Source organism: Sycon ciliatum, chromosome 12 (assembly GCF_964019385.1).
Source record: "Sycon ciliatum chromosome 12, ocSycCili1.1, whole genome shotgun sequence".
NCBI classification, from domain to species: Eukaryota; Metazoa; Porifera; class Calcarea; order Leucosolenida; family Sycettidae; genus Sycon; species Sycon ciliatum.
In genome coordinates this window covers 10,905,647-10,916,595 of record NC_088654.1, presented here as the reverse complement: position 1 = coordinate 10,916,595, position 10,949 = coordinate 10,905,647, and the positions used below count along the sequence as shown (strand labels likewise).

General features: G+C 52.7%; 1 protein-coding gene across 1 annotated transcript; it reads left to right on the top strand.

Moving 5' to 3' along the window:
- Positions 1–159: 159 nt before the first annotated feature.
- LOC135828653 (leucine-rich repeat protein SHOC-2-like) lies at positions 160–5,985 on the top strand. The gene has a single exon (XM_065341080.1). The coding sequence runs from the start codon at positions 208–210 to the stop codon at positions 2,539–2,541; it is 2,334 nt and encodes a 777-aa protein (XP_065197152.1). The 5' UTR covers positions 160–207; the 3' UTR covers positions 2,542–5,985.
- The last annotated feature ends 4,964 nt before the right edge of the window (positions 5,986–10,949 follow it).

The window sequence follows — 10,949 nt, the reverse complement described above, 5'->3', positions numbered from 1 at the left end:
ATGTTTTCTACGGTACGAGTTCTCGAGTAAAGGCATTTTCTTGCTGTTGTTATGGGCACGCGTGGGAAAGCTCTCCATTTTTGAAAGACACAGCAGCACGCGATATGTACGATGACATGACGTGAGTGGTGAAACATCACAACAAAAACTTGAAAAAGCTCCTGTCATTCATCTGCATTGTATTTGTAGAACAATGGCCATGCTGCAATGGAGTCTTCGTTTGTAGATTGGAGCTCGCTGGAGCTTTGCAAGCTGCCCGAAGACGATACAGTCAGTTCAACTCAGACTCAGAGATTGAATTTGGACTTCAACGAATTTGTACAATTCCCCACAGCGCTCAGCGCGAGGTTTCCCAGCCTGACTGAGCTGAACATCTGCGGAAATGATTTGAAAAGCCTGTCGGAGGCCGTGGCGTCACTGCCGGCCTTGGAAACTCTACGCGTGGACGAGAATCAGTTGACATCGCTGCCAGATGCGTTGTGTGACCTGCACAAGCTGAAGTTACTCAGCTTGGTGGGAAATGATATTGTGACGCTGCCGGAAAAATTCGGGTTCGGATTGCAGTGCTTGGAAGAATTCATCGCGGACGAAAATGGCCTGGAGACATTTCCCAAGTCGTTTTGCTCTCTGGGAAAGCTGCGACGTGTTCAGATTAGCCATCACAGGATGTGCTCGTTACCAGAGCAGTTCGGCAACCTGAGTAGCTTGGAGGCAGTGGACTTGAGTCACGGTCGCCTAAAGGAGCTGCCGGCAAGCATTGACGACCTGGCGCGGCTGTGCTGCCTCGACGTCAGCCACAACCAACTGGAGACGGTGATGTCGTCAACGGCGAGTAGTGGCAGCCTGCGCGTGCTGCACATCAACAACAATCACATTCGCGAGATGCCGCGCTGGCTGGACACGCTGTCGGCCGCCGAAGAGATCAACATCGCGTCGAATCGGACGCTCGGGTGCCCGTTCAGCGAGGCGTTTGCGGTGCGCTGCCAGTCGCTGGAGCGCTTACTGTTGGGAGAGAACTCCGTCGACCGTCTCCCACAGTCGCTCGGCCAACTCAAGAATCTCCGATACCTTCATCTGGGGAGTGTTATATCTGAGATTGACCGATGGGGCTACGACAATGGCAACTGGATTGAGGAGCTGCCCGAGAGTTTCGGCGAGCTGCAGAGTCTAGAGCGGCTGGAGGCGCACGAAACGCGACTTCACAGGCTGCCGGAGTCGTTCGGTTCGCTCAGTTTGCTAGAGCATGCCGACTTCACAAACTCCCTGGTGGCCAGTCTGCCCAACTCGTTTCACAACCTGTCGTCGCTCTCTTTATTGAAGCTCTCGCGCAATCGGCTAACGGTGCTCCCGGAGAATTTTGGCTTGCTTCCGTGCCTGCAAGAGCTGTATCTGGATGACAATCAAATATCCAGTCTGCCCGTTACTATGGCAAACATGTCCTCCCTGCACACCCTAGACTTGTTTAAGAACAACCTTCAGCAGTATCCGGACGTTCTGTCCAGCATGTCGTCACTGAGGGAGCTCGACATGAGCAGCAATCCGTTCTTCGACGAGCTGCCCGAGGGTGTACAGGTCAACCGTGTCTCGCGCAACTCCCTCGGCTTGCCGAGTCGATGGAAGACGCAGGCGCTGCATGATCAGCGGAGCCGAGCGCCAAACCGCGGTTTGGTCAGCGATGGGCAGCTCGAGGACGGGCACGGCGGCTCGTTTGACGCGCCTTCGGCCACCGCACAGGCCCCGACTGCTGGCGCCGCCGCTCCATCGCCATCGCCGTTGCGGGGTGATACACAAGTGACGCTGCGCGATTCCCACGCCCAGGCGTACGCCAAGGAGCAGCGCCGATTGCAGCAGGCCGCGCCAGAGCAGCCCGGTGTTGCGGTTGATGATGACGCAGCTTGGCATGCTGCTACTGCTGCGTCGTCGCGTGATGTAAACGATACGGATTTTTCGGCGGACGACGACATTGCAACATGGCAATTTGTTGAACTTGAAGCGAATTACGGTGACGATGTTCGCGATGATTGCTTAGATGCGGAGGATGGTCCCGTGGCATCCATCGGTGCGGGGTACCACGGTGGACTGTTTGGCAAGCCAGCTGAGCTCGATGGGGACTACGTGGAGAACATTGACTTGCCGGGCGATCTGCGAGACTACACATTGAGAGCGTCGGACGTGGGCCTGCACGGCTGCGTGTTCCGACACGCGCCCCCGCAGGTGGCCTTCAAGGACTGCTACTGGCAGCCGACGCCGACGCAGCACGAGGGCGATGGCGTGGCGGTGGCGGCGAGTGTCGAGCGGCGTCGCGCGCGCATGGTGGTGCTGCATCCGCGCCACAGCGCCCTCCAGTCCGGCTTCCACATGATCTCGGGCACCAAGAACTACGAGGAGCTCGGCATTGAGTGGCAGCAGGACCCGGTGGTAAATGCCGGCTACGCGTACGACCGTGGCCTCTACAGCGTTTCTCTGCCCAGCATCGCCACGCTGTCGCTGCACGAGCCGTGGCCCGCGGAAAGCCAGTGGACGCCGGACGACCCGTACTGAAGTCGTGTGGCGTTTCTGACATAGCAGCGGTGGTGGAGCAGGCCGCGTGACCCCTGTTACCGCATAGCTTGCAGTTACTCTACGCGCACCTCGTCACGTGTCATTGCACGGGTGGCAAGGATGGCAACCGCTGTGTACCTCGCATGGATACAGATCATATTTGTTTGGAGGTGACAAGGACAGCGAAAGAGTAGTTACCTGGTATGGTGTATTCCTACAGTCCTCAGTTGGGTTCCAGCTTGATATCCTCGGCTAGTGTACTGTGGTGCGACCGGTGCTTTCAAACAACAAGCTCTACAGCACGTTGCCCTTCTCCGACTTGTCTTGCTGATTGCCGAGAGGGATGTATGGTCTTGCAGCGTGTTGTCTTTCTCTCGCTTGTCGTGCCGACTGCCGAGAGGAACATGCGGTCGTGCAGCACGTTGTCTTTCTCTCGCTTGTCTTGCTGATCGCCGAGAGGGACGTGCGGTCGGTGGGATGTCTGGATGCTGGCACTGCGTATCGAGTGGCGTGTCAGACTGCGTATCGAGTGGCGTGTCAGCCTGTCTGCTGCCACACGTGCACATACACCAATGCCGCACGTGCACATACATGTACACCAATGCCGTGTTAGTGCGTCGGCAACATTCAGTCTAGTGTGTTCGGTGTTCACTAGTAGGGTCTTCCGCATCGCGTTGTCAACGGCCGGCGTCGTTAACTAGCTGGTGTTGCAATACACGCTGCTGCTGCCGTCTGCTGTGTTTCGTACATGTACTTGGCGACATGCTCTTGTCGTGTATTTGCTGAAGAAAGAGCCCGGCAGGGTTACTGTGCCGACTCTGCGTGCTTGTGAGGCGTTGTATCTGGTTGTATGCCACTGGATGCTGGCTGGCTCTGCATGTTCTAGTCTGGTTTGTGTGGTACTGGAGTAACGGGATGCCGACTCTGAGTATTAGTGACCCGTTGTGTCTGGTCGTGTGGCACTCTTGGTGCTTGTGACCAGCTGTATCTGGTTGTATGCCACTGGGTACTGGCTCTGTGCGTTTGTGTGACCCACTCTGTCTGATTGTGTGGTACTGGATGCTGACTCTGAGTATTGATGACCTGGTGTATCTGGTCGTATGGCGCTGGATGCTTACTCTGCGTGAGACTGTGTCTGGCTGTATTCTACTCGATGCCGACTCTGCATGCTAGTGACCCGTTGTGTCTGGCTTTATGGCACGTTCTATGCTGACTCTGCATGTGCCTGCGTCAGGTTATACCACTGGATGCTTTCTCTGCGTGTGCATGTGTCAGGTTATAGCACTGGATGCTTTCTCTGCGTGTGCATGTGTCAGGTTATAGCACTGGATGCTTTCTCTGCGTGTGCCTGCGTCAGGTTATACCACTGGATGCTTTCTCTGCGTGTGCCTGCGTCAGGTTATACCACTGGATGCTTTCTCTGCGTGTGCCTGCGTCAGGTTATACCACTGGATGCTTTCTCTGCGTGTGCATGTGCCTGGTTATGACTGTTATCGTACTCGATGCCGACCTACTGTGTCTGATTTTATGGCGCTGGCTGCTGAGTGCAGCTCCAGACTCAGTACTTCTAGCAGACATACGGCCAGTTGTTGCTGCCTGTAATATACATACTCTATGATATGCATGCACCTGCTTTAACCTGCTCCATGTACTAGCAGCTGTGTACATGATGTACGTCCTTTGAAAACTTGGCGATGTCAGCAACTGAGACGTTCGTCGCGACTCAATCACGCCATAACCTTCTACACGCACCGGTGATCAGTGGCCAGTGTGGGTGCTGCTGTGTGCTGACTTGGCAGTGTGAGAGACCGAGCACCGGTAGTTATTTGTCGTCACCGTACCGCGGAGATATCTGGTGTTCAGTACACAGTATGCCGTAATCATCTCCGCACACCACTTGCTGGCTGCTGCTGCTACTACTGCTGCTGCTACTACTGCTGCTGCTACTGCTGCTGCTGCTGCTGCTGCTGCTGCTGCTGTTTCTGCTGCTGCTGCTACTGCTCCTGCTACTGCTGGCTGCTGCTGCTGCTCTTCCGGTGGACGTTGGCCGGCTATGTGCCGTATCCCGCTCTATTTGTTCGAATTTTTTGCCGATGAGCAATGTTTGTGACCGAGCTCTTGTGTTATTTGTGGCTACCTAGTACTAGCCTGTTGCATAGTCTGTGCAGACACTGGCAGCTCTTCTGGTAGATGTTGAGTGACTTTGTGCCGTGACTCACTTCACATGTTCGAATACTTTGCCGGCGAGCAATGTTTGTGACCACACTCTTGTGTTGTGCAGGTACCAAGTACTAATTTGTCACGTAGTCTGTGCAGGAACTGACAAGTGGCAGCACTTCTCTGCCGCACAACTAACTTCAGAGTGTTCCAGCTACACATACTTATGAGTGTACGTTCAAGTACGTAAGTCCCGGCAAAACGGTTGCTTTGCGTGCGGCGATGGCCTGGTCTGTACCGGTCAGCTTGACGCTTGTCACCGGGAGTAGTTAACTGCCGGTATTTTACTACTTCCTGCTTGTCACCATCCTGGTTGTTCTTGTCACTCATCACGACGTTGACCACCACGCTTGGACTTCTCTTGCGTGTCGTGAAGTGAAACATTGGTTTCGGGTGTGCAAGGACTTTGGAAATGTCCGCGGCTGCTTGTGTTGGCACTTCCATTACATTTAGTGTGTTAGTAGTGTATGGCTAGGAGGAGCTGGTGCACAGGGTTCTGGTTCTGCCCGAATTACAATCATAACACTCTTTCGTATGCCGATTTTAAAGCGAACGAGTGTTCGATCTCGTCCTAGCAGCGGACATTGGCATGATCTACCGTGCCCCCACCCCAGCACCACCAGCGCTGCTTCACCACATGGCATAGTACTGGTCGTGCATGCGTATGTGTGCATATGTGTGGGCATGTGTGCGTGTGGTGTCCGCACCGATAATTTATTTATTTTCTTTATTTTTAACCCCCCAATGTTGCTCGGATGCTCTCATCTTGCTCATGCGGTCTATTCAAGGCCTCTCTGTGTTTGCTTTCACTGTAAATTAGCAACGGCTTTTATATATAAGATCTTTGCCTTCTTCTCTTGGCCCAGGACAGCCTATTTTTGTTTTAATAGCTGTATTATAAGCACTGTACTGCTCAATGAGATCCAGTCGCGTCACTCAAGTACGCGCCGTGCGCTGCGCGGCCCTGGACCTGCGAACACTGGGCTGCGAAATAGTGCACGGCGCAAACTTGAGTGACGCGACTGGATTTCATTGAGCCGCACTGTAGAATACAAGTACATGTCAGATGAGAATGATCTCTAGTTTTTTGTTTACCAGTGTGACCGATTTCTGTTGCACATTCGCCTATTGCTTCTTTTATTTCCCGCTGATTCTATTGATCTGCCTTCAGCATTACATACCTGTACATGTACTTGAAAAGCCTTTTAAAAACTATTAAAGGCATCATTGCTGCTACTTATTGTGGTTGACATGTTGAGTATACTGTGACTATGTAGGGTTCCCTGAGGGGCCGTCGCTCAAGTAACGTTTTTGTCATCCCTGAAACGACCATCGTTCATTTCGTTCTCGGACCCCCTCCCCACCCTCCGAAATGAACGCAGTTTGCTATGCTGAACGACGAAAATCGGTCGACTTGCTTTTGTGCCCCCCCCCCCCCTCCCCTGGTTTCAGGGACGTCAAAGCTTTTGCAATAAGCCCTTACTGGGAGGTCGGAACCGGTGTGGCCCAAACCGCACCAATTGCCGGTACTTCAGAAATGGAAGTTCTGAAAGCCCATCCTACGCGTTTTTGCATTTTGCGCGTACATGTACACGTAGACATAATGCCGCGTATAAAAGCAGGTGTATACGGCCGTATAAGCCGGGGTTCAAACCATGCTTCTATCCAAAACATACTTCTACTTCAACATCATGCTTCTGTGTCACGCGCGCCTCGAAAAAATACCGGTATTTTACTACTCCCTGGAAGTCATGTACATGTCAAGTACATGTACCTCTACCAGTCCTGCAGATGCGCCCGTGCAGGGTGAAAGAAGTTTGCTATAGCCAGTATAGGATCATGCGATGAGCGGCGGACATGACCCAGCTTTGAGCACCCATTCCAACAAACCCTCTGCTCCGTTGTTCTTGTTGTTGCGACTGCTGCTGCTGCTGCTGCTGCTGCTGCTGTTGTTGCTGCTCCTGCTGTTGAGTGTTGTTGCTGCCAGTTTCGCGTCCCATATCTCAGCAACCGTTGGTGGTGTTTCTGCGGCAACAGAATCGCAAGGCATCTTCATTATGTCAATGGTGAGAATCACAAGCACCTACGAACAAACACCAGGATCTTAGCGCGGAACGTTTCCTCTAGAGTTGGGGAGGCCACTGGTGTAGCTGGTGGAATAGCGATGTGGTCGGTGTCCACGGCGGCAGACCAAAGATTAGCCTGAGAATGCTGGGAGTGGGAGCGCGCCTCTGCTTTGACGAGCAAGGACGCCCCTGTTGCGTGCAAAGACGAGCAGAAGGCGTTTGATGCACACGTCACGGTTTTCTAGGTATCAAGAAGAATTTAAAATACTAATAGTAGCAGCGATAGCATCGAGGAAACATCGTTTTCCATACATGTGACCCTGTCTGGTGGACTCCTGAATGTAGTACAGCTGTGTCTGCAAGAAACCGTGCTTGGCGACACACCCGTGCACACCCAACTGATCTGCAATTGTCTGATACCTACACTGCAACCAGCCTGAGAGTTGCCACTGTGCTCCATGCAGCGCAGCAGGCTCATGTATCCTCATTGCGGAACAAGCTGTCGAATGGAAACCTACGTGACAAAGCATGGTGGTCAAACATGAAGCGTGCAGGAGGTCTATCCCGCACATCTGATATTCCTGGCCTAAAGGGGGCCGAAGGTCAGCAATGTACCACGGCCTCCTCCAAGGCTGACTGTTTCGCATCATTCTTCGCAGAGAAGTGCAGCATCCCAAACGATCTCACTGAAGATACACTCCCGCCTTTCCCACCACGCACTGACGCCATCCTGAGTCAAATCCGTTTCTGGGAATCAGCAGTGCTCAAGCAGCTCCGGTGTCTTGAATTATCCAAAGCGTCCGGGCCAGACTCCATTTCCTGCCGCGTTCTAAAGGAGTGTGCGTCTGAGCTCTCAAAGCCGTTGTCGCGGCTGTTCTCGTCTTGTCTCTCCCATGGTTACCAGCCTACAGCCTGGAAGGTAGCCAATGTGGTTCCCATCCACAAGCGCAAGGCCAAGGGCGAGGGCGATGTCCGTAATTATCGACCAGTCTCCTTGCTCTGTATAGTATCCAAGGTGATGGAAAGAATAGTCAACCAGCAGCTCATCAACCATCTCAACAGCAATACCCTCCTGTCTGCCAACCAGTTTGGCTTTCGGAAATCAATCGGAACAGCTGACCTACTAACGTCACTCCAGCATGAATGGGCTTTAACCACCAGTAAGGGCGGAACCATTCAGACCCTCGCCATAGACATAGCAGGCGCGTTTGACCGGGTTTCACACCCTGGGCTCCTCTGCAAGCTCCGAGGCTATGGCATTGGTGGGCAACTGCTGGCCTGGTTAACATCGTACCTCCAGAACCGGAAACTGCAAGCTGTTGTTGGGGGACAAACCTCTACCTCCTCTACCATCCGGTCAGGCGTCCCTCAGGGCAGCATCCTAGGGCCCACATTGTTTCTAGTATACATAAACAACCCCGAAGATCAGCTACCTGCCAGCGTCTCCATTGCCGTGTATGCTGATGATACTACGTTATACGTCTGTCATGCCTGGACAGACCACATAGGCCGCCGCAGCTGCACTTCAGACAGCCGTAAACCAGCTGGAAGCCTGGGGAAGTACTTGGAGGGTTACCTTTGAGCCCTCTAAGTCACAGCTGATGTCCGTGACCAGGAAGCTGGCCCCTCCAGACTTCCCCCCTGCCCAATTCCTTGGCACCCCTGTTCCTGTCAGCAGCCAGTTGAAGCTCCTTGGGGTGGTGTTCGACGAGAAGCTCAACTTCAGCGCCCACCTCCACCAGCTTTCTGTGCGCGCACATCAACGCCTCCATTTCATGCGGAAGGCAACCCCCATCCTGGACGCTGCTGGACGCCTAACCGTCTATAAGGGCTTTGTAAGGCCCATACTTGAGTATGCCCCACTAGCCTGGCTTGGTGCTGCCCAGACCCACCTTGGGAAGTTGGACACAGCACAGCGCAAGGCCATGCAGATGATTGGACCCACCACCGTCCTCCAGAGTCTGTGGGCCAGACGGACGGTCGCAGGGCTGCCCTATCTCTACAAGGTAGTTAACTGCAAGGGCCCACCCCGTCTGACACGCATGCGCCCTCCCCCAAAACCACGGGCCGATACTGTTCGAACCCGCCAGCAGCATTATGCTCAGCGCCAGCACCGGGAACAGCTCTTAAACACCACCCCCGGCACCAGTCCCGATTACTTTCGACGTTCCTTCCCGTACTGTTTCCTTGAATTGTGGAACAGCCTCCCCGAGGACGTCTTTCCCCGTCTGGCCAATCACTCTCCACTCACAGCTTTAAAAAAAGGTGTCAAAAAACACATCTCAGACCAGCCATGGTCTTGGGACGTGCTTTGAAGCCCATAATGTTGATCATCTCACTGTTCTTTCCAGATCGCACCTCTTGGTTTGGGGATGTGCATTGAAGCACCCCATACTAACGGTCTATACTGTCCTCTCTTGGTCACCACCCTCCCTATTACCTATATTGTGATTACCATTCATGTATTGCGCTTCAGATTTTCTTCCGTTTTGTCTCTTGGTGCGTTACCGGCATGGCGATACTGAGACCTAATGGTCAGTGGAGTGCCTGTAGCCTCACCAGCACTGCTACTATCTGTGACTGTGGCGACCACCATTCAATGTCTCGTCCTCCCCTAACCGTACCCCAGCTCTCTCTCTCTCTCAGCTCTCTTTTTATCTGTCTTTTCTTACTCTTTTTCCTTTGTCAGCTTTCCTGGTGGTTATGTGCTTTTTCAAGTAAATAAAAAAATGTACTTTCAAAATGTAATGGCAATCGACTATACATGTACTCCGTCCCGTGGCCTCTCACTGGATACTCCCCAGGACCATGGGTTGGGGCTCCACAACTGCACAAGACAAGTATCACAAATACAGCTGGCATGATACCCAAGTCCTCACAGTACTCGTTGAGCCCGATCGTCATACAATAACATGCTTGTACAGACCCAGTCTGCCAGAATAGCGAGAGTTCCCAGATTGCCTAGAGTGCTCGACACCACAAGGATGGAGCATTACCACAAAGGCAGAAGAGAACAGAGACAGCCGGCTAGGTCATTGTTGTAACGCTGCGTTTCATGCACATTGCAAAGCTAAGGCAATCCTCAGACAACTGACTCTTCTGCCTTTGTGTACGTACTGTCTGCAGGTGCGCAAAATGACGTGGAGTCGCCTCTGTGCCCTGCGTGAATGCGTGCTGGCTTTGCGGTCTTAGTTAATTATACATGAAGGCGGTGACAGCTGCACGGTGGAAATGTCATAGGCACCCCGACGGGCCCAGCGACAGCGCTGATCGAGGCGGCGGCAGCATGCAGCACCACATGCACAGGCGTCTCCACAGCTTCGGCTGCCATCGCTACGTGTATCCCTGGCCCTGTGCGTTATTGCCGGCATTTGCACCATGATGGTTTGTGGCTGCTATCTTGTAAAAAAAGAAAAAAAAGATACATGTAAAAAGAAACTGATCGGGGACGGCAACACCAGTCCATAATTATGCACAGTCCATATGCACAGGCAACTGGACGCTGTAGCCACTCGTCTCGCCTACTGTACTACTAGTACAATTACTTACAAGGGCAAGGGAAGAAGACTACACATGTAGTACTGTAGTGTGCAGTGTAGATCTACCGATAGTAGTATAGTAGCATCCTAGTCCATGGGTGCTTTATCTACCTACACACATGTGACTCTAAAAATTGCTGCGTTTGGTTCAGCTTACAATGTCGTGCACGGTTGCGTTTCTGACTCCGATGATCGATGAGACTGATCATTCCCAAGCCCTGGCCAGAGTATTATAACCATGCGAGCATGGTCATGGATTTGCTACATGGACAGGTGAGAGATTGTACCTGTGTACGTGGCAATCTTCGAAGCCAAGAAACGATAGCTACAATGTACATGCACACAGGAGGGACTCCAAGTTGCCGTGGTTGGCTATCACCCCTCTCTCCCACTTTGCGTGCCAATTGGTCATGGACCACGAGTTGAGTGAAATTATTATTATTATTATTATTATTAGAAGCTTCTCCGCGTTGGCATCATTGCAATGTAGATATACACAGCATGTATAGCTTTCGCATAAGCCGAAGCGACGACAGCCAAAAAACAGGATATTGATGGCGATATAAAACATATGCGATATAAAACG

What these genes read in the sequence shown, in the direction of transcription:
- LOC135828653 (XM_065341080.1), top strand. Translation starts at nt 208, where the DNA reads ATGGAGTCTTCGTTTGTAGATTGGAGCTCGCTGGAGCTTTGCAAGCTG.